We start from the raw sequence: 24,145 nt of genomic DNA, 5'->3' as shown, positions 1-24,145 counted from the left end.
CTGAACACCCAGGAAGGAAAGGCAGACATCAAGGGGAGTGTGACTCCAATTTTAAGATGGGGCCTCCCACCCTAATTCCAGCCCCTTCCAAATCCACGTAGGCTATAATCTGAGTTCATATACGTACGGGCACTTGGCTGGTTCCTGGCCGCGAGACCGCTTCTGCCACAGTGGCATCTAAAACACAGAGACAGCCAATGACACAGAGCAGACAGGCCTTCCCACCCAGCCTGGCATCCAGCGATGCTCAGAACCTGTTTGCCTCAAGGAGACTTGACATCATCAAGATTTCCAAATTTGGGGATGATTTGTTATACGGCAAAAGCTAACTGATACATAAATGACGCTATGTGCTGTAATATTCACTTCCTGTGAATTGTCTCAGTGAATTCCAACATCAGCCCTGTTATAACCACTACTATAACCCACAGGAGGGCACTGAGGCTCACAGAAGTTAAGCAACTTGTCAAGTCTACCCTGCAGATAAGTGACAGTGAGGGTTCAAAGCCAGCACCACTGAACTCCAGAGCTTGCCTCAGGGTCCCTAGAGAACTGGGGACTCACAGACCTTCTGTTCTAAACAGACTTGTATCTCCCCCTACACCCCTTCCTAGAGAACCCTGATGGTGCTCAGGCAAATTCCATGTGGCCATCGCACTGGGGGAGCTGGCCCCACTCCTAGCTCAGGAGTGTCCATCTGGATGGCCTCAAGTATTCCCGCTCCTTACAGGTGAGTGGTTTATGAAAGAGGCTGTGATGTAATTCAAGTCGATGAGAATGGAGGGATTTGCTGGCGCTTCCTGGGGCAGTTTCCTGCTCTTAAGAGGAAGAAACGGAAAACTTGTTCCCTCTTCAACTCCTTGTGACCTCCTGTCCTACACGGTACAAGTACTTCCCGAGGAGACGATATGCAGAGGACCTCAGAGACCTCTGAACAACAACCACAAAAAGGCAAGAAATCCAATTCCAGAGGACCCCACCCCCAAGCTGAAAGAATACTCCCGGAAGCCAAAGAAGGGGAGTGAAAGCCTCTAGCTGTTGACTCCACCTACCCTGAAATCTTCCTGACCTCCCACGTGCAACCCCCAAAGTCAAGAGATATCCTTAACACCCCGTGTGTCTTGAATTGTATTTCCCGATACACACAACCCAAAGCATCCTCACCCGCCCCTTCTCCTACCTGAGAATCCTGAATGACAACAGCCACGAGGGGGCTGTGGGCTGGGTTGGGGATTTGGTCCCACCATTCTTTCTTAATCCTAAAAAAGAAAGGACAAGTTGTTGTTCCCTGAATCACTAACAGGTTGATGTTCTTCCCATAAAAAAAAAAAATGCATAGTCACCCATACTTATTAGGGCTCAGAGATCACGCTGATAGATTTTTGGCTCCCTCGCCCTCACCCCGTGAAACAGGTTCTACCGCTAACCCCACTCTACAGGAGACTGAGGTCTGGGGAGGCGAAGTGACAGCCGGGGGGCATCAGAGCTGGGTTTGGGTCTAGCACTTTGCTACCCAGAGTGGAGTTCCTGATGCGGCCACCTCCGCCCCAGAGGGAACAAGTCCCTGGGAATTAGGGGAGACCCCAGCGACAGAGGGACTTCCCAGGCGGCGCGAGTGGTGAAGAATCCACCTGCCAATGTAGGAGCCACAGGAGACGTGGGTTCAATCCTTGGGTCGGGAGGATCCCCTAGGGGAACAAATGGCTACCCACTCCAGTATTCTTGCCGGGAGAATCCCACGGACAGAGGAGACCGGTGGGCTACAGACCACGGGGTCACAAAGAGTCGGACACGACTAAGCAGCTGAGCGTAACACACATAAGAGCAGAGAGAGGATCCTGGGTTTCCCCCTCAACAGCCTTTACTCCGGAGCAGCGGAGGACACAGTGCCATGGAGAAGGCTGGCATGGCCGGAGAGGCCGAGGGATTCCTCCTTCCTTCCTGGGTCAGGGCTGGGCGGGAATCTTCTCAGATTGCCTCTGGATTAGCCTCCACCCACTCCACTCAGCTAGTGACCACCTATTTACTGAGCACCTACTAGGTATCGCTCACTGTGCCAGGCTTCAGGGGACAAGACAGGCAGAAACACCTGCCCTCACAGAACTGACCTTCTAGACGACGGAGACAGACAGACAGATGCGGAAATGACTATATGACATCATTCATTCCTGACAAGAAGTGCCAGGAATAAAAATAAAGGCGATAAGGGGCTAGAGAGGGATAAAGCGTGTGATCCAGGAAGGCCTCTCTGAGGAGGTGGCTTCCGAGAGGCGACTGAAGATGGAGGAGGTGCGGGTCTCAGCAATGCCTGGGGAAAGGGCTTTCCTGGCAGAGAGCACAGCGCGTGCAAAGGAGCCGGAGGAAGAACTTGCTTGGGTGGGGGGTTCAAAGAACAGCAAGGAGGTTGGAGAACTAGAACACAGAGAGTGGGGGTGCAGAGGACAGATGATGGGGAAACTGAGGCTCAGAGAAGGGGAAAGACCAGCCCGGAGGGCTCAGAGGTATCAGCGACAGACGTGGAGAAGGGACCTCGCATTCCTTGCACACCTACTGTGTGTCTGGCAGACTGCGGATACTCACTCCCCATCAGCCCTCCACCATCGCCCTTCCTTATGTGGTCAGCTTGGGCCCATTAGTCCCATTTCAGAGGTGGGAGGACTGAGGCTCTGAGACTCCATATTCCTAGGGCCCATGCTCTTTGGAGACAAGGCTCCTCGCACCCAGGGCTCCAGGACTCCTTCAGGACCCTTGGGACTGATGAAATAGGGACCCAAGGCTGAACAGAGGTTCAGAAACTTGGTCATACAGTTACTAAGTGCCAAGGCCAGGATCCGAACCCAGGTCTCCTGATTCTGCAGGGCAATCGTCTAGAATTCCTGTCTGTTACCACCCGGTATGATCCATCTCCCTTCTGCCAAAGGAAGGCCCCGTTCCCAACTCCTGCCCACTGTCAGGCCATCACCCCTCAGAGGGACCCACCCTGCACCCCTGGAACATCCCCCAGCTCATTGTGGCTTAATTCCTTCAGGGCAAGGGTCACTATGGAAAACAGCCATGGTTCCTTGTTGGCCTGGCATCTTTTGCCTCCCCAAGGACACAGGGTCTCCCTGTCCGTTCAGTGCCTTGCACAGAGTAGCTGCTCAGGAAATATCTATCATTGAATGAAAGGGCTGCAAGCTGTCAGATGAGAGGGGAAATTCCGGCCCACTCCACACCCCAGGGCGTGGAAGCCCAGGACTCACTTGATGACGCTGAGATAGCAGGACACGCACACAGCCAGGATGATGACGCAGGAGATGCCGACGCCCAGTTGGAGGCGCTGCTCCAAGGTCTCCCCGTTGTCTGGAAGTGGAGGGAAGCCGTGAGCCTTCAGGGTGACTCCCAGAGAAGGAGACTGAGGCCTCAGGACGCCCCAAGACCCTGCGTGAGCTGGCTGCCGCTTCAGCCCCTGCTCCCCACTCTGAGCCCTCGCCACCCTGGCCTCCCCGCTGTCCCCTACTCTTCCAAAGCTCAGGGCCACCTCAGGATCCTGGACTTGCCACTCTTTCCTGAAGCACTGAAGTCAAGAGCAGAGACTCGGAGGTGGATACCCTCAGTTCAAAGCCTGACTCTGTCAGAGACTTGCTGGCAACCCAGGACAAGAGGCTCACCCACTCTGTGCCTCAGTTTCCCCATCTGTACAACGGGATTAGTAACCACTTAACTCATTGCTGTGAGGCTTATATGAGTTAATATACACGTGAAGCAGGACCTGCATGTCTATTCACAGAGCTGGCCCCCCTCTCCTTGTTCATTGACAGGTCAAGAAAGTTCTCCCCCACCCCTTCTCTAATGTTGCCTTCTCCCATCCCTTTTCCCTGCTTTATTTCCTTCTTGGACTTACTAGATCTAGATCTCATTTATATTTCTGTTTACTTGTTTATTTTCTGTCTCCCCCTTGAAAATGTCAGTTCCACAAAAACAGGGATTCTTGTCTATTTTGTTCACCACTGATCCCTGGGCATCTAGCGCTGGACCAGTGTCTAGTATGAAGTAGGAGCTCAAGATATATTTGTGGCAAGAATGAATGAGTGTCCAGCATGTGGTAGGCGTCCCACACAATCTATTTCCCTTCCCTTCTCCAGGTCAAAGGGGAAAATCAATTTGATAAAACTTTCCCAAGCATTTACTATGTGCCTGGTGCTATGCTGGACAATGGACATAGACATGGAGCAGGCACCACCCATAGCGCTTACAGCCCAGAGCTGGGGACAGATGGTCAAGAGGCATCGATGGAACAGGATGAGTGATGCTGAGAGGGGCGTGTGGTGGGTTGGGGTGGGGTACCTGCTACCTAGCACTTTGAAGAACTCTCCCTTCAGTGAGTGTTCCCAACAGTCCTTCCTTCTCCCCATTGTTCACATGATGCCTCGGGCAGCCTCTCCCACCCTACGGCTGTCTCCCCTTCTTCTTTGCCAGGCTGTGATGTGCCCACCCTGAGGTTTGGGCCAGTCATGGGCCCAAACTACTCCCCTTTCCAGGCATTTGAGTTCCCAGCCTCCTTTGCAGTTGGGAGGGGCCATGTGACAGTCCTGGCCGATGAGATGCAAGGGGAAGTCCACTAGGACTGGAAGGTTTTTGCTTCCTGATGAAAGGTGCACGGGATGTACTCCTTGTGGCAGCCTTCCATTTCTTTTGGGCCTAGGACATGAGGGTGTTTGCAGTAGACAGCCTGGGGCCATGAGGTGACAGTACGTAAGGATACAATGCTCCCAGGCTAGGGATGGCAGAGGAAAAGACAAGACTCTGGAGTGACATCACTGACTAGCAATATTCATTGGTTAAACCTCATTTTTTTTTTCTTTCGTTTTTTTGGCCATGTAGTGCAGCTTGTGGGATCTTAGTTCCCTGACCAGGGATTGAACAAGGGCCCTCAGCAATGGAAGCAGAGAATCCTAAAGACTGGACGGCTGGGGAATTCCCCTGTAAGGCTTCATTTTATGTGAGACAATTCAGTATCTTTACTGAAGTCGCCAAGCGTTGTTTAGGGGAACAGAGTGTCACATGAGGGACTACATTTCCCAGAACCCCTTGCAGCTATGTGTGGCCATGTGACCAGTTCCACCAATAGAACTTGAGAGGAAATGATGTGTGTCACTTCTTGCTGAGGCTTTTAAGAAGCAGCTGTGGTCTCCCCACTCTCATTCCCTTTCTGCTGGCTGGATTCAGATGATGGCAGGGCCCTAGAGCAGGGATTCTTCACTTGGGGACTTCCAACATGGTTGCCATTAGAATTTAGGGGTCTGGGAGCTTTGACGGGAAAGAAATGATAGCTTTATTTTCACTAGCTTCTTTTTTCTTATATAATTGTATTTATTGATTTATTTATGACTGTACTGGGTCTTCATTGCTGCACAGGCTTTTCTCTAGTTGCAGGGATTGGGAGCTACTCTTTAGTTGAAGTACACAGGCTTCTCATTGCGGTGGTTTCTCTTGTTGTGGAGCACAGGCTCTAGGGTACGCAGACTTCAGTAGTTGCGGCTCCTAGGCTCTAGAGCTCAGGCTCAATAGCTGTGGCGGAGGGGCTTAACTGCTCCATGGCATGTGGGATCTTCCCAGATCAGGGACTGAGCCTGTGTCTCCTGCATTGGTAGGCAGATTCTTTACCACTGAACCACCAGGGAAACCTTCACTGTCTTCTGAAACCTGGCATTTCCTCCCATTAGGAATGGAGAGAGCAGGCTACAGTGATAGCAGCATCAGTCACTCAGGCCCCAACAGAAATCACAGGTATTCTCTTATCACCCGATGGCAGGAGTACCATAAAATATCCTTTAAGCTCATCTACTTTGAAATGACAGTATTGATGAGAACTACCACTAGATCCTATTTTTAATGTGTTATTAAAGAAGCCTATATTCTTAGATAGCAAATATATTTTAAAATCTTTTTATAATCACATTTCAATACAATTAGGTTTCCACTGAAATCCTCTGTACTTTATTTCATACATTTAAAAATATCATTCTGGCTTGGGGTTGTCAAGGGGGAAAGGGGTGTAGGGGGTGGGATGAACTGAGAGACTGGGACTGGCCATATGCGCACTACTTTAAGTAAAAGAGATAATCAAGGACCTACTATATAGCACAGGGAACTATACTCAGTACTCATTAAATAACCTATTTGGGGAAAAAAACCTGAAAAAGAATAGATATATGAGTATGCATAATTAATCACTTTGCTGTGCGCCTGAAACTAACACGATATTGTGAATCAACTCCAAAAAATACTGAGATGAGGTCCACAGGCTTCGCCGGACTGTCCATGATACAGAAAGGCTAACAGTCTTTGTCCTAGAAAATGATGGAGCCACAAGGAGGAAAACCAGCTACGGATCAGCAAAGTTCATGTTGAACTGTTACCTGAGCAACAAATACATTCCTATAGTGTTAAGCTGTGGAACTTGTGGGTTTGTTACTGTAACCTACCCCACACCCTGACTGGTATACCACATCAGTTGGAAATTCTGTGACTGCAGTTAGAGGCATCTCATGATATGGAAACCAGATATTGGGCTGGGGTAAGTGGTCACAGAATGAAAGTGGGGAGCAGAGATACTAGCTGCTGAGAGTTCCCTGGTTGCCTAGTGGTTAGGGTTCTAGGCTTTCAATAGAGTGACCCGGATTCAATCACTGGGCCCTCATGGGGAAATTGAGATCCTGCAAGCCGTGAGGCAAGACCAAAAATAAACAAATAAATAAATAAACCACCCCATACACACTCACAAACCCCCCCAAAAAACAGACAGAGAGAGATGCTAACTGTTCCAGACTCCCGGTAGGATACTCACAGTTAAGCCACTTGGTGCTGGGGCTCCATTCACTCCAGGTGCTGTTGTAGCTCTGAGCGCAGGCCTTCACCCGTGCGCTGTAGGAAGCTCCAGACTTCAGGGTGCTGGCCGCGACACGGAGGCTGTACCCCAAGTAGGTCACGTTATAGATTCTGAACTGGTGGAAGAAAGGGAGCTGTCAGTGCATCAGCTTGGGGGGAGGGCAGAACCAGCTCCCTCCCAGGCTGCTGTCCTTTGCTGACCACACAGTGCTGAAGGGTATTTGGGTATTTGGTTATTCCCCCAACTCTAGGCCTCTGCCAGCTTCACGACAGTGACCAGAGTCAAGCAAGATGGGTCACGGAACTGGCCCTTCCCCTACCCCCGCACCCCCTCATAGATTAGCCATTTGATGTTACTGAGGCAAGCTGATGAACCCTTCTGGGTTTTAGTTTCCTCATCTGTAAAATGAAGGTAAGAGTTCCTACTGACACTTTCTGGCTGTGTGACCTTGGATAAGTGACATAATGTCTCTGGGCCTTGATGTCTTCTGCAAAATGGTGATAATAAAAGTGCTGACCTCCCAGGGCTATTGTGAAGATTAAGTGGGTTAATACAGGTCAGTACTTCAAACAGGGCCAGGCATGCAGGGAGCACAAAAGTGATCTTTCTGAGCACAGAGAGAGGCCAGCATGCCTCTCTCTCCTTCAAGGGCCACTCTAGAGCCTCCCCAGTCAAGCCCAGAATCAATGGCCCATCATCTCAGCCTCGCCCAAACAAGCCCCTCAATGAGAAGAAACTTCCAAGATCTGCTCTTAAGCGAAAAAGGCAGGATGAACACTAGCACATGTTGTCTGTTGACTTTGACGTTAAAAACAGAAAAGGAGAAGGCTTAGTGATGGTGGCAGACAGATGCTGAGATGGCCCCGTGGGCCTCACTGCATGTCACGTCCTTGGTGCATCCCCTCCCCGCTCCTTGCCTGGGGCGGGGGATGGGGGGCACATGACTTATTCTGAACCAACAGAATATGGCAAAGGTGATGAGTACGTAGGGACCACACGGATGCAATTCCATTATGGAAGACTAACTCCAACCTGCCAGGAGACTCTGGCTTTGAAAAGGTCACCAGGGAAAGAACTGAGGGTGGCTTCCTGCTAAAGGCCAGCAAGAACCCAAGGCTCTCAGTTCAAGGCCCATGAGAAATTGAATGCTGCCGACATCACAGGAGCTCAGAAGGAATCCCCCAGCCAACTCATGTGCGTGCACCCTTGAGAGACCCTGAGAAGACGACCCAGCTAACCCACGCCCAGGCTCCTGACCCCCAGAAACTCTGGGGCAATAAATATGTGCTGTTCAAAGCAGTCATGTTTGCAGTGGTATTATAATGTTTGCTTGCTCAGTTGTGTCCAACTCTCTGAGCTCCTATGGACTGTAGCCCGCCAGGCTCCTCTGTCCATGGGATTCTCCAGGCAAGAACACTGGAGTGGGTTGCCATGCCCTCCTCCAGGGGACCCTCCCAACCCAGGGATGGAACCTGCATCTCTTACATCTCCGGTATTGGCAGGCAAGTTCTTTACCACTAGCGCCACATGGTCCGTTGTAAAGTGAGTTGAGGGGAGGTTGTACACAAAAAGGAAGCAAAGTCCCAACAGCCTGCTAGAGAAACTAGAGGGCAGCTGGAACTTTCCAGGGAAGCTGGGGATGGGGTGGAGGTGGCAGGAGGGGACTCAGGGCAGGCAGAGAAGAGCATTCTCATTGTCAGTGTCCCTTTCTTTCTAAATTGCAGTAAACAGGAAGCAGCAGCTGGAGCTGGTTCACAGAAGGAATCATACACCCCAGAGAGGAGTAGGGAATTGAGAAATGTTTTACTAAGAAGTAAAAAAGAAATCGAGCTTCCAAGGAACTCCTTGTGGTACATTTGTTTTCTTTAACAAAAGGGCCAGGTGTTATGGAGACTGTTCTGAGTAAAGGATCCCAGGGGGAGGGGAAAATAGCACTGGAGTTCAAATCCTGGCTTCAAATGCCAGCTTGGCCATTTCCAAAGCTGGGGCTCTGGGTGAGTCATTCCACCTCTCCAAGCCTTGATGCCCTCGTCACTAAATGGAGAGACAAACACTTCTCCACCTGCAGGACTTTCCCAGCCATTAGTCACAATTCACATCATGCCTGGCACATAGCAGGCACTCAAGAAATGATCATGAACATGGCATTCATGGCTCTCAGTAGGCTTGAGGCCTCATTTTCTGCCTTTTCACGGTACATACTCCCACAGCCCCATAATCTTCAGATATGCCGTGAATTTTCATACTGCCAAGCCTTCTACCTGGCCTATCCTCTAGCTAGAGAACTCCTATACATCCTTCAATGCCCAAGCCAAAACTCCATTACAGAATCTTTTCCAGAAATCATCCAGGATAAGGAGTAGCTCCATCTCCAAAATTTCTCAGTGAGTTTCTAATATTTTTAGAATTGATCCCACCAGTCTGAGCCACAGCTGGTGTTTGCAGTATTGTAGCAAACACAGCTGGATGATCACCCAGCATCTATATCACTGGGGTCAGGTACTCAAAGCTCAGGGTAGGTAAGCCTCTGTCTCCAGTTCCAGGGTTAATTCTCATTGGTCTAAACCAATCATGGCTATTTCATTCCCTAGCCTCTGATTGGCTAAAGAGGAGCATGTGACCATCTCTGGCCAATGACTAAAGAGGGGAATTATTGCTGGCCCAGTTCTGTCCTTGGGAAGAGAAAGATGGGGGAAGATGTCTCATTAACTTCTGTCCCACCAACAAAAGAAGCTGGAAATGGAATTCTGAGGCCTGGGGCAACCCTGAGCACCTACATGACCACTACGCCACAGCCCAGGCACATTGACTGACTCTGTCTGCTGGTTGGAGTCTGGTGCCAGGTCCCAAACCCAGCTGCATTTCAGCCAGCCCAGTCTCTGTTCCCTGTTCCCCAGAACTTCCTTTAGGGAGCCACCCCTCCCTCATTCTCGGCCCATCTGATCTGGGTGGGGTTGACCTGACCAGCTCCAGAGCGGGGAATATAATCCTCCCCTAGCCAGTGTGAACACTCTATCAGCATCCCCCTCCTGCCTACAGCCTGTAACATGTTCAGAGATTGGCATGTGGTCCCAGGCAGGTAGCTGATCACTGGCCCCAGGACTTTTACTGGGACTATCTGGAGAGAAGAACTTTTCCCACTGTGGCTTTAAAGCCGGAGCTTCTATTGGGCATATAGGCCTCTATGTGAGCAAAGAGCCTGCTTAAAAATTGAGGCCAAGGGCCTCCCTGGTGGCACAGTGGTAAGGAATTTGTCTGCCAATGCAGGAGACATGGGTTCAATCCCTGATCTGGGAAGATCCCACGTGCTGCAGAGCAATTAAGCCCATGGGCAACAACTACTGAGCCTGTGCTCTGGAGCCTGGGAGCCACAACTACTAAAGCCTGAGAATCCTAGAGCCTGTGTTTTGGAAACAAGAGAAGCCACCGCAATGAGAAGCCCGAGCGCTACAACTAGAGAATAGCCCCTGCTCCCCACAATCAGAGAAAGGCTGGGCAGCAACCAAGACACAGCACAGTCAAAAACAATAAATATATGAAATTATTTAAAAAAAAATGAAGCCAGGGCTTCCCTGGTGGCTCAGTGGTAAAGAATTAGCCTGTCAGTGCAGAGGACATGGATCCAATCCCTGGTCTGGGAAGACCCCACATGCCTATGGAGCAACTAAACCTGGCCACCACAACTACTGAGCCTGTGCTCTAGACCCTGCGAGCCACAACTATGGAGCCCAAACGCCGCAACGATTGAAGCCCGCACGCCTGGAGCCTGGGCTCTGCAACAAGAGAAACTATTGCACTGAGAAACTCGAATACCGCAACTACAGAGTTGCCCCCACTCGCCGCAACTAGAGAAGGCCCGCCTGCAGTGACGAAGACCCAGCACAGCCATAAATAAATAAATTAAAAAAAAAAAAATGAAGCCAACACAGAATAAGGCAGGACCAAATGATGGAGACTCCAGGATCCTGGATCCAACCATGATGAGCAAACACATCACCTTCCTTTGGACCCCATAAATGGTACTCCTTTCTCCCCTCCAGCCCATCCCTTGAGCTAAGCCTGCACCAGTCCAGGAATGGGAAGGGGATTTACTGACCAAACTGCCTCTTTCCTTGGCATCTGTGCCAACCCCCTCTTCCTGACTGCTCTGAGCCTCTCCTGTATGAGCCTGGCTACCCTTCCTGTTTCTGTCCCACATTCTGGCCCAGTGCCAAGGAGGAAAACCACACCTGAGAGATGTAAATCAACACCCACCACCTCCCCGGCTTGGCCAGAAAGAAATGAAGCAGCAACAGAGCTGATGTGGCAGCTCAAGACGTCTGGGACCTCTCCGCGGCAGCCAAGGTCAGGCCGGCCTGGCTTCTGGGACACGCGGCATGGTCCCCAGCAGACTCTCCATAGTTACAGACTAGGGTCCGCGAGGACGAGATGGATGGGACTCTGAGGCCCGAGGCTCTCAGGGGAAAAGGAGGACGAGGTTTATGACGTTGTTGTGCCAGGCAGGAGTGCCTGTCTGTCACCCCCTTTGTGCTCTCCACAGCCCTGTGGGGTTGGGCACTCTTGTTGGCGCCAAGTTACAGATGGGGAAACCGAGGCAAGAGGAGCAAGAAACTCAAGATCATGCAGCAAGTGGCAGGGCAGGTATTGGAACCCGGCTCCATGGGGTGCCAGGGCCCCTGGCGTTCAGATGTCGTCCCTCCAATGGGAATATCTGAGGCAAAAATGTGAGTGGCTGACAATGGCCTTAACCCCCACCTGCACCTCTGTTTTGAAGGAGGCTCAGCCATCCATTGTGTAGCCCTGAGATTATTTGATGGTTTCTTACAAATCAATTCTCCCTGTTTTAGAAATGTCAGTGCATGCTGTGCGTTCTAAGTCGCTTCAGTCTTGTCCAACTCTTTGCGACCATGCGGACTGTAGCCCACCAGGCTCCTCTGTCCATGGCATTCTCCAGATAAGAATGATGGAGTGAGTTGCTGTGCCCTCCTCCAGGGGATATTTGCCACCGAGGAATTGAACCCACATCTCTTATGTCTCCTAAATTGGCAGTCTGGTTCTTTATAACTAGCAGCACCTGGGAAACCCCAGAATGTCAGTCAGTTCAGTTCAGTTCAGTCCTCAGTCGTATCTGACTCTTTGCGTCCCCATGGACTGCAGCATGCCAGGCCTCCCTGTCCATCACCAACTCCGGGAACTTACTCAAACTCATGTCCACTGAGTTGGTGATGCCGTCCAACTATCTCATCCTCTGTCATCCCCTTCTCTTCCCGCCTTCAATCTTTCCCAGCATCAGGATCTTTTCAAATGAGTCAGCTCTTCGAAGCAGGTGGCCAAAGTATTGGAGTTTCAGCTTCAGCATCAGTCCTTCCAATGAATATTTAGGACTGATTTCCTTTAGGATGGACTGGTTGGATCTCCTTGCAGTCCAAGGGACTCTCAAGAGTCTTCTCCAACACCACAGTTCAAAAGCATCAATTCTTCGGTGCTCAGCTTTCTTTATAGTCCAACTCTCACATCCATACATGATTACTGGAAAAACCATAGCTTTGACTAGACAGACCTTTGTTGGCAAAGTAATGTCTCTGCTTTTTCATATGCTGTCTAGGTTGGTTATAGCTTTTCTTCTAAGGAGCAAGCGTCTTTTGGCTGCAGTCACCATTGGCAGTGATTTTGAAGTCCAAGAAAATAAAGTCTCACACTATTTGCATTGTCTCCCCATCTATTTGCCATGAAGTGATGGGACTGGATGCCATGATCTTAGTTTTCTAGATGTTGAGTTTTAACTCAACTTTTTCACTCTCCTCTTTCACACTTTTATCAAGAGGCTCTTTAGTTTTTCTTTGCTTTCTGCCATAAGGGTGGTGTCATCTGCATATCTGAGGTTATTGACATTTCTGCCAGCGATTTTAATTCCATCTTGTGCTTTATCCAGCCTGGCATTTCACATGGTGTACTCTGCATATAAGTTAAATAAGCAGGGTGACAATATACAGCCTTTATGTACTCCTTTCCTGATTTGGAACCAGTCTGTTGTTCCATATCCAGTTCTAACTGTTGCTTCCTGACCTGCATACAGATTTCTCAGGAGGCAGGTCAGGTGGTCTGGTACTCCCATCTCTTGAAGAATTTTCCAGTTTGTTGTGATCCACATAGTCAAAGGCTTTGGTGTAGTCAATACAGCAGAAGTAGATGTATTTCTGGAACTCTCTTGCTTTTTCGATAATCCAACAGATGTTGGCCATTTGATCTCTGGTTCCAAATACATTCATTTAAAAAGGAACATCACAAATAAAAAAAATTAAATAAAACAGAACCCCTCTGCCACTGCTGTGACTGGGGGCAAGTATCAGATGCCATGAACATCTCATAAAGTAAATGCAATCAGAACCACGCAACAACATTAAATTATGACTGTACGTCTTTTCTGAGGGAAGGCTCTGAGCCTGCAGGCCCTTCTCTCTGTTACAAACAAGCTCTGCTGACAGATTTCTAATTTATATTCATTCAAAACTTTAATAATAGTTCCATGTATTTTGGTATCTAGTATTACTGATAAAAGTCTAGAAAGTTTATTATTCATAGTGCTTTAAAAAAAGTATTTGAATGAGACTTGAAACTTCTAATCTAATTCTGAGGATTTAAATACTATGTTGTTAAAGAAAAAAAGCAGGAAATTAACATGTGATACAGCATTATTAACTAAAGTACAAATTCAGTTCAAATATCAAATAAATAAATAAATAAATAAATCTTCTTAAAAAAAAAAAGCTCAGCTGAGAAGTGATTCTTGACAGTCAGTTTCAGGAGGGAGTGACCATCTCTCCCTGAGATTCAGTCATTTAAGTGTGTTTAGAGGTATCACCTAAAATCTCAAGTGCCCCACCCCTGGGAAAGAGATGTGGTCCACAGCTCTTCCTTTATAGATGAGGAGCCATGTCTGAAAATAAACTCCCTGTCTGCACACTGGGAATCAGGGGCCTGGAGAGGTGGAGAGACTGGTCCCCGAACAGAGCCACGACCAGCCACGTCCAGATGGGGGTCGCTCTCCCCATCTCACACCCCAGAGTCTGAGTCTCCATCCACCCAAGTCCCAAGCAGTCACAGAGAAACCTCGCAGGGTGCCCACTCACATCCGTGGGGTCGTTTTCATTTGAGATGTTGACCAGGTAGGAGAGCTCGGAGTTCAGGTGGTTCTCAGAAGGGTACGGGTTGCTCCACGTCAGCAGCCACGTGTGGGAGATGTCGGCCTGAACCGTGAGGTTTCTGGGGGCCAGCGGTTTCACTGTGGAGAAGGAGTGGCTGGTGAGGGGCTGGGTGGGGCGACGGGAGGAGGTGGGCCTATGCAGGCACGTAGACAGTTTAGATTCTCAGTCACCACCACCTCCGCAGCACATCAATGGGAAACCACACAGACTTAGTCATAACAGAATTACAACCATATACCCGATTCTCACATTGCTAAAATCCTACTGAGCACTTATTGTTCTCCTTGTTTAGTTGTTAAGTCATGTCAGACTCTTTTTGCTACCCCATGGACTGTAGCCCACCAGGCTCCACTGTTCATGGGATTTCTCAGGCAAGAATACTGAAGTGAGTTGCCATTTCCTTCTCCAGAGTATCTTCCCTCCCCGGGGATCGAACCTGCATCTCCTGTACTGGCAGGCGGGTTCTTTACCACTGAGCCATCAGGGAAGTCCACTGAGCACTTCAGGGCTTATTAACTACCTTTTCACAGTGAATGCAAAACGGATAAGCCAAGTAACCTGAACTCTGGCTTTTCCACTTTGATCCTTCTGGCCACATCTGTGTCCTGTATTATTTACTAAGCATTTTTCTTTATTTTGATTCATGTGTTTTAAAGCTTCAGCTCTTTTAAAATGATCATACCCACGAGATCACAGGTACATAATGAGCATTAAAAGTCGCTCAGTCTTGTCCAACTTGTTGCGACCCCAGGGACTATACAGTCCATGGAATTCTCCAGGCCAGAATACTGGAGTGGGTAGTCTTTCCCTTCTCCAGGGGATCTTCCCAACTCAGGGATCGAACTCAGGGATCAAACCCAGGTCTCTCACATTGCAGGTGGATTCTTTACCAGCTGAGCCACAAGGGAAGCCCAAGAATACTAGAATGGGTAGCCTATCCCTTCTCCAGTGGATCTTCTTGACCCAGAAACTGAACTGGGGTCTCCTGCATTGCAGGTGGATTCTTAACCAATTGAGCTATCAGAGAAGCCCCTAAAATCAATATGCATGTGTAAAACTTATTTTAATCGATAGGTTCATTCATAGGTCAATTTAAATCACCCCTACCCCACCCTGGGTATGAGAAATCGCTTCAGGAATTGCTGATGTAGTGGTGAAGACTGTGTGCTCTGTGAGAATACTGTCACTACCACTTAGTAGCTGTGTGACCTTAGGCAGGTTACTTGCCTTCTCTGAACTATGTACTTTTTTTCTTCTCAATTGCAAAATAAGGGTACTAACTGTCTTTGAGAAACCAAGGCTCAGAGAGGTAACAAGGCTTGCCCAAGGTCACACAGGAATGAATGGTGTTTTAAACTCCTGTTACTACACTCCAGCACACTCTCCACGGATTCCTGTGGGAACTCTGGGTATCAGGATAAGAGCAGCCTCCCACAGTCAACACTGTCTAAAGAAGCAGCAGCTGAATAGTTGACAGGGTGGAAGGATGGTTCCCAATTCAGTTTCTGACCTGCAGCAAGCAAGCCTTCCACCAAATACACCTCATTCAACACGTTGATCTGGGCACTTAAATTTTGAAGGTTGAAATATCTGAACTGAACGGGGCCTGATGTACTCTTGAGCCAACTCCATTTCAAAGATAGGAGGACTGAGGCCCAGAAAGGGGCACGAACCCCATCGGGTTTGGGAAAAGGTAGGAGGCCGCTTGTATGGCCCCCTCCCCGGAATGAAGCCTGCCCAGCACACTGCGGGAACACCTGCAGCCCCGCCCCTGTCCCGCCACGCCACGCCACGCCCCGCCCCCGCCCCGCCACGCCCCACCCTACTCACCATGCTCACTGGGCTTGAAGGAGCTGTTCCAGAGCAGCTGCTCCCCGCCCCACAGGTCCACCTGGTAGGTGTCTTCTCTGACCACGTTATCTGTCAGCATATGGCATATGCACACCGTGTCCCCCGCACCTGCTTTGTTCTCGGGGATACATTTGTTGATTCTGCAAACACAGATGTTACATTAGGCTGGGCATGTGACCCACAGGCGTTCCGGGACACACCTCAAGGAAACACAGGCCCTTCCAGCTTCCTGGTCACCCTGCCTCAAGGACCAGATCTGGGGACTTGGGACCAGAGCAGCTGGGGTGTGGTGGGGACAATGGCCTGGGACCACCTCCCTGCTGCCCACAGCTCCTCATCACATCCACCATGGACTTTTATCCACCCCTGTCCCCAGGCTTGGACCCTGAAGCCAGTGAAAGGGAAGAACCCATGGCATGGAAGAATTTGTAATGACATATGTGTGTGCTCTGAGTTGGCTCTTTGTATCATGTGGCCAAAGTAGCCTCTCCGGTCTCACAGGCTAGCCTGGGCACACACCCTTTGCCCCACAGCCTAATCCTAACTTGTCACCCAAAATAGCCAACCGCACATCTCATGGGCTAGGCCAGCGGCTGGCAAATGTTTTCTGTAATGGACCAGATACTAAATATTTCTGGCTCTGCGGGACATACCCTTTCTGTCCCAACTATACAACTCTGCTGATACAGCACAAAAAAGCCCCAGCCATAGACAAAACATAAACAAATGGGCATGGATGTGTATCAATAAAACTTTATTTAAAAAACATGGAAAAAAAAAACATGGGTTGGGGGCCAGATGTGACCCATGGGGCAGTTTGCAGATCCCCGGTCTAGGCCAATGTGCATACAGAAGCACAGTCGGTAGCCCAAACTGGGTAGCCACGTTGGGCGTACTCAGTAGCCCACATAGGGTACGCTGTATATCCCATTGTGCTCCATCACTGTATGTCTTGTGTACTAGGTCATGTCCTGGGTACCATGTGCAACAGCAGTTAGCCCTGTGTACCATGGGACATCCCAGTGAATCACCTGGAAAAACATTCCAAGTTCCATGGTCCACCAATGAACTCTATCACTAACACTGCACCCCTTAACAATGGTCTAGCCCGGAAGTTCTCAAAGTGTGGTCCACTGGGTCTAACAGTTTTCATAGTAATACTCTGACATCAGCCATCATTTCCACTGTTTTTCTCTCACAAGCTCAGGGTGGAATTTTCCAGAGACCACATGATCTGTGGCCATGTTGTTGCTCTGACAGTCTGTTGAATGGGAACTTGTTGGCTCTTGTAATTTAAATTTTCTGTTTTAATTTCTAATACAGAAAATATCAATAGATGTAAGTCACCCAGCCTACATCTATTGGAAGGGCTAATGGTGAAGCTGAAGCCCCAGTACTTTGGCCACATGATACAAAGAGCCAACTCAGTAGAAAAGACCCTGATGCTGGGAAAGACTGAGGGCAGGAAGAGAAGGGGGTGACAGAGGATGAGATGGTTGGATAGCATCACTGACTCAATGGACATGAGTCTGAGCAAACTCTGGGAGATAGTGAAGGAAGGGAAGCCTGACATGCTGCAGTCCATGGGGGTCGCAGAGTGTGGACATGACCTAATGACTGAATAGCAACAACAGCTGATATCAGACTAAAGCTTTTGGGGTCCTCGCTAATTCTTAAGCATTCAAGAGAATCCTGAGACAAAAATGTTTGATAACCTCTGGTCTAGTCCAGAATTCCACCACATTCACCTGCCAGGTGCCTTGGTGATACTGACCCTGGAGCACCTCAATGCACTCACTGCCTCTTACCTTGCACCCCAGGGCGCCTGATCTCTGTGGTGCCCAGTCAAGCCCCCAAGAGCTGAATTTAGCACATGCACTCCAGGGCACCATCTAGGCCAGGTGAACTCCAAGGCAAACCCTCCCCAACTCCCAACTCCAGCCCAGACTCACTCAGAGAAGTAAAAGTTCAGCTGGTAGGTCAGGCGGAGCTCGGCCCGGCAGTCGGTGGGTCTGGACATCTCCCACTCACAGGTGGAGAAGGTGATGTAGTCGGAGAAGCAGGTGGGATCCTGAAGGACCCTCATGCTCCCTGGGGAGACACAGGAGACCTCTGAGCAGCTGGAGCCCGACGACCAAGAGGGATGAGTCAGAAACCAGCCCACACGGGACCAAGGGGCCCATCACACAACAATGAAACCACTGTCCCAGGCACAGTCCCTACAGAGCGGGGGCCGGGACCGGGCTCTGGGAGTTTCCCAGCTGGCACTGGGGTGATGCCTGCAGCTGAAGAAATACCCTCTGGGACAGGGTCCATCAGTGGGGACAGACCAAACGCACTTTTATCATATGCAAACTCAATGACCTGCCCGTGGCTGAATTAAAGGAAAAATATGTCAGTCTGGGGATTGCTACCCCACCACCACAGGCATCTCCCATGGTGTGGGTTGGGGGAGGCACTATTTTCCGCTATCTTGCTCCCTGCCCCCCATCTATTCCCCAGCCCTCTCTGTGCCCAGGAGGCTGACCCTCATGGCCTTGTCACCCAGACGCCTGGTCCTCTGGCTTGGGCCAATGCTGAAGGACCGGATGAAAGGCTTGGGGGACTTCTTCCAGCGAGTTTGTTGGCAGAGCTGGAATCTGAACCCAGCCAGATGAATGCTGGGTTTTGCCAAATCATCAGGGAGCTATTGCCCTGCTCTGGGAGGCCAGTACCTGGTCACCAGGTGCCTTCCGGCTCCCACGCTCAGTACCAGGCCCCTCCCAACTCACATCAACTTGTGTTTGTTCGCTGGATAAAGGAGTTACCCCATTAATGAGAACCTTGCTGTTGTTTAGGTCACTAAGTCATGACTCTTGCGACCCCACAGAACCTCTGGGATTTCCCAGGCACGAATACTGGAGTGGGTTTGCCATTTCCTCCTCCAGGGGATCTTTCCAATCCAGGGATCAAACCTGTATCTCCTGCACTGGCAGGCGGATTCTCTAACACTGAGCCACCAGGGAAGCCCAAGGAGAGTCTTAACTCACCTCACGTCTACAATTAATTCCTGATTCCCTGCCCGCTCCAAATATCCTCTGCATCTCATCAATGACGACTGTGTCCCTCCCAGTCACTCAGGTTAGAAACACTGGAGTCATTCCTGCTACCTCTGTCTGTCTCACCTCTACTCCAATCTGTCTTCAAATCTACCTCCCAGATGGATCCAAACGCCAATGCCACCCCCTCCGCTCTGCTGGTCCTGGCCCCACCCGTCTCACGGTGCCTCCTCCCTGCCTCCCAGCTTCCACCCGCTTGGTCCCCTACTTACCTGGTTATCTCCATCTCTTCCCTCCTCCTGCTCACTGACTCCCCTAGGTCTGCCTCATTTGGTCTCTCCAACACTCCAGGCAGGCTCTGGGCTCAGGGCCGCCACTGAGAACACTCCTAACCTGGGTGAGTGCCTGGCTTCCCATTTCCTTCAAATTTTTGCTCCACTGTGACTCCAGGCACTTTATTATTATTATTTTTTTTTTTTTTAATTTTTAAGTTGAAGGACAATTGCTTTACAGAATTTTGTGGTTTTCTGTCATACATCAGAAAGAATCAGCCATGGGTATACCCATGTCCCCTCCCTTCCTGAACCACCCTTCCATCTTCAAATCACAGTCATTCCCCTCCAGCCAGCATTCCCAGTCCTCCCTCATCTGTCCTATTTTGTCTTTTGCCATCACCCTCTGAATGAATTTGAGCAAAACTCTGGGAGACAGTGGAGCCTGGCATGCTGCAGTCCCTCAGGTTACAAAGTTGGACACAACTTAGCAACTGAACAACAACATCAACATCACCTTCTAAGGTAGCCTTTCCCTTCTCCAGGGGATCTTGCCAACCCAGGGTTCGAACCTGGGTATTGCAGGCCAACTCTTAATACTGAAGAGGGTAACCTATCCCTTCTCCAGCAGATCTTCCTGACCCAGGAATCAAACTGGGGTCTCCTGCATTGCAGGTGGATTACTTACCAGCTGAGCTATCAGGGAAGCCCCTAAGGATCTTTAGAATCTCCTTAATATTAGAACCATTTGTCATCAGCTGTCCCCTCCCACTATCATGCAGTCTCCTCAAATCTTTGTGTTGTTCTCTGATTATCCTGGGGGCCTGGTGAGGAAACAATCTAAAGGTTTGCTGAATGAAGGAAGGAACAGATGAATGTCGGGGTGGGGGGGGGGGTGACTTACCAGAACTGGCCACCCACAACAGGATCAGGCAGCTCACTGGGAACATGAGTACAGAGAGAAGCCGCCCCATCGGGAGATCCTACAGCGCCTGCTGGGAGCAAATAATCGGGTTAGCGGGTTAGTGGTTTAGCATTGACTCTTGATCTCCCAGTCCCATGAACCCAAGGGCAGCTTTCAGAGCTCACCTCCCTCTAGACAGGACCCTCCCCTGGCCAGCAATAAGCCTCCCACACCCCCCAGAGCTCTGCTAGGAACCAGTAAACACAACGGACCCGCACAAAGCCCAGAGTCAGAGCCACAGAATACCTGTCCCAAGAGATGCTTCTTGGAAAAAACCCCATGGCTTGTTAAGTTTGAGCAACCCCTTTAGACTTCTGCAAATTCATAATGCACATTAACATGTGAAGGTTCTGATAAGTCTCACAGTAAAGGAATCTATCTTTCTTCATTTAACCCAAGGCTTACAAAGTTTATTTCCAGACCTAGCCTTCATTTATGTGTGTGTGTGTGTGTGTGTGTGTGTGTGTGTGAAAACCCCAATTAGTCTCTCGAGCAGTTTACAGTTGCTTGAAATATACTTTGGAAATGCCAGTCTTTAATTGTCCAGCCTTACAGAGCTGGTTAAATAAATGATGGTATCCATGCCAAGAAGTATTGTGTTCTGTGCTTAGTCACTCAATCATGTCTGACTCTTTTGCGACCCCATGGACTGTAGCCTACCAGGCTCCTCTGTCCATGGGATTTCCCAGGCAAGAATACTGGAGTGGGTTGCCATTTTCTTCTCCAGGGGATCTTCCTGACCCAGGGACTGAACTTGCTTCTCCTGTATCTCCTGCATTGTAGGTGGATTCTTTACCCATTGAGCCATCAGGGAAGCCCCCATGAAGTATTAGGCAGCCACTAAAAATGACGCTTCTGAGTGTGTTAGATTTACTACATCCATGGCTTAGTTCTTCACTCCTCATGTACCCATGCAACTTTGGAGTCCCTTGGATAGCAAGGAGATCAAACCAGTTGATCCTAAAGGAAATCAACCTTGAATATTCACTGGAAGGATTGTTGCTGAAGGTGAAGCTCCAATACTTTGGCCACCTGATGCAAAGTGCCAACTCACTGGAAAAGCCCCTGATGCTGGGCAAGATTGAAGGCAAAAGGAGGAGGGGATGGCAGAGGATGGGATGGTTGGGTAGCATCACAGACTCAGTGGACATGAATTTGAGCAACCTCTGGGAGATAGTGGAGAACAGGAAAGCCTGGCGTGTTGCAGTCCATAGGGTCGGACATGACTTAGCAACTGAACAACAACCACCTTGCAGTGCTCCCACCCCCATCATCACTCAGGGTAGGGTGTTCTCCCTGACCCTTGAACCCTGGCCTCAACTATGTGACTAGCTCCAGCCAGTAGGACATTAGCAAAAGTGATGCACAGGGAGACCTGCTGTTGCAGTACCACTGCCTGGACAACACGCCTGGGCTAGACTCTGGGAGGATGCTGACATGCAACAGTCCCAGCAGTTTCATGCTGTGTTAGGCAACAGGCGGCCACCCCACTTGGGAGAGTGAGGTCACTTGAGTCAGGTCAAGATTAGCAGGGCTGCCTGGCCAACTGGAGGCTGATCTTGGATGCACGAGTGAGATCAGCCCAGCAAAATCAGCCAAGCCCAGGTAAGCTGGCCCACAAACTTGAGCTAAAAAATGTCTCCTGTTACACGCCCCTTGAGGTTTTGTGGTTAGTTGTTACACAACACTATTACTGTTCCCCTCCAGTCATGACTCCACCACCCTGACTTCTAACCCCTGGATCACTTTTCTGCTGTTTACACAAATGGAATCGGGCATCACCCGTAGCATGTTAATGACACCCCATAACCCGTGATCTGCTGTTGTTCAGTCACTCATTCATGCCTGCCTCTGCAACTCCATGGACTGCAGTACGGCAGACTTCCCTGTCCTTCACCATCTCCCGGAGTTTGCTCAGACTCATGTCCACTGAGTCGTTGATTCCATCCAACCATCTCATCCTCTGTTGCTCTCTTCTCCTCCTGCCCTTAGTCTTTCCTAGCATCAGCACCCAATCCGAGATTGGGGAATAAAAATTAGAAAATGTGGTTACCCCAAAGAAAACCTAATTCCAATCCCCCCAAATCACGAGGCCCAGCAAGAACCCCTTACGTACTGAAATCTATTCTTCCAGATCTGTCCTATAAAAACTGGGAGATAAATATAAATTTTATTTACCAAAATAGCAGCACCCAATACATGCTAAAGCTTAAAATTTAAACTTATTACATCCTTTAACATCATTCCAGGCCACTAGATCCCCAGCAGTTAATTAGTAGTATTCCATTGTGTGGCCACTGTCAGCTTTTAGCCCTTATTTATTATGTTAATTACTTTGTTACTATAAACAGCGGGTTTTATGAGCCCTTCCTTAGAGAACCATCACCATACATTTCTCTGATTATTTCCTTAACTTTAAATACTCGCTCTGTCGCTTGGGACAGAGCAAACTACTTAATGCCCCTGTTTGTTGGTTTCCTAATCCATTAAGTGGGGCCAATACACCCCATTTCACTGGGATGTTATGAGGATTTTTTACAAATTAATTCATTAACTAGGCTGTGTAGAGTCTTAGTTTCTAGACTAAGAGTTTCTAGTTGAGGCGTGTGGCATATGGGATCTTATGCCGTTCAAGGATCGAACCTGAGTCCCCTATATTGGAAGGTGGATTCTTAACCGCTGGACCACCAGGGAAGTCCCTGTTGTGAGGGTCCCTGTTGTGTGGAGTCCTCAAACAGTGACCTGAACAAAGTAATGGATCGAGTATTGTCAGCAGTTATCATCACTAAGAAAAGCGCTCAGAAGCCGACTCCCCAGGGGTCAAGGAGTTTGCAATTTCCTCCCACCACTCCTGGCGCTTAAAGCCAAACACCGCCTCAGAAGCAATAGACTGGGATGGCTCCCCTGGTTCGACTGAGAGCACCCACCCCTCCACCCGCTAGCCCCGCAGCGGTCTCTAGGTGGGGGGTCCCATCCGGAAAAGCAGCTGCCAGGCCTCGGGCTGCTTCAAAGTTCACGCGCCATTAAGAGAGTTACCCTATCTTTCAGAGTTTTGGCTCCTTTTACTGCTCCTTGGAAGAGATACCAAGATCAATCTCACAGGTATGTTGCAAAGAGGAAGTGAGCTGTGTACCTACAGCGCCTGGCACAAAGTCGGGAGCACGAGATGGCCCGAGTACCTCGCCAGGAGCCCCAGGCTCCGTCGGAAGCTTGCCAGTGACTGTGTCCCACTTGAAATCCCTCCCCAGCCGGGCCCAATCTCCCTCTCCACCTGGCTCCGCCTCCCTCTCTACTTGGCCCCGCCCCTCTGAACTTGGCCCCGCCTCCTCTCCACCTGGCCCCCACCCGCACAGGCACTCCTGCCCCACTGGACACCTTCACTTCCTGCCACTCTTCAATCACACCAGGAACTCATTCCCACCCCCATGCCTTTCCTCTCCCTATCCTTCTCATTCATTCTTGCTCACTCTCGTCTCCCTCTCATGTATTCATTCATTTATACATTTATTCGTAATGAATAAACGACCCCTTAATACTCGAGTAGTTTATTAAGAAAAGCAAGGACAGTCACCAACATAACTATAATAGAACCATCAAAAGCAGGCAGTTAACAGGGATGCCAGCTAACCCACAGACCCTGTTTCCTTTTTGCTAATTGCCCCGACGATGCCCTTTTATGCCTCTGAGGACCATGCCATCCCAGCACCCAGGGCTTGGCTTCTAAATATTATTCTGCACGGAGAGAAACCAGAGCTCCTCGGAGGAACAGCTGACTCTAGGAGCGGGGAAAGTACAAGAAGAGCTTAGAATTCTTGTGCCAAAAAGTAAGGGCGGGCTCCAAGAATGATGAAGACCTCTCAAAAAGAGCCAGCTAGAATGGGTGTCCACTGGCCAAAACAGGCAAAATGAATCTTTTAGAAACCAACTGTAACCCTTAAGAGGTA

At 49.6% G+C, this 24,145-nt stretch overlaps 1 protein-coding gene across 6 annotated transcripts in view; it reads right to left on the bottom strand.

Moving 5' to 3' along the window:
- The window catches only part of IL4R (interleukin 4 receptor), a 52,058-nt gene that overhangs the window by 4,529 nt on the left and 23,384 nt on the right, over positions 1-24,145 (bottom strand). For 3 of the 6 annotated variants that reach the window (XM_065924536.1, XM_065924541.1, XM_065924539.1), the window contains 8 exons: positions 20,142-20,229; positions 17,880-18,018; positions 15,907-16,067; positions 14,002-14,153; positions 6,830-6,986; positions 3,243-3,342; positions 1,181-1,259; positions 128-177 (listed from right to left, as the gene is read on the bottom strand). In XM_065924536.1, coding sequence (XP_065780608.1) covers positions 128-177; positions 1,181-1,259; positions 3,243-3,342; positions 6,830-6,986; positions 14,002-14,153; positions 15,907-16,067; positions 17,880-18,018; positions 20,142-20,211 — 908 coding nt within the window. In that variant the 5' untranslated portion in view covers positions 20,212-20,229. Of the gene's footprint in view, positions 1-127; positions 178-1,180; positions 1,260-3,242; positions 3,343-6,829; positions 6,987-14,001; positions 14,154-15,906; positions 16,068-17,879; positions 18,019-20,141; positions 20,233-24,145 lie in introns of those variants that run through there. The other 3 variants (XM_065924537.1, XM_065924538.1, XM_065924542.1) reach the window with 2 other exon arrangements.

The sequence above is a fragment of the Muntiacus reevesi genome, chromosome 2 (assembly GCF_963930625.1).
Source record: "Muntiacus reevesi chromosome 2, mMunRee1.1, whole genome shotgun sequence".
Taxonomy (NCBI): Eukaryota; Metazoa; Chordata; class Mammalia; order Artiodactyla; family Cervidae; genus Muntiacus; species Muntiacus reevesi.
This window is presented reverse-complemented; position numbering and strand designations above follow the sequence as displayed.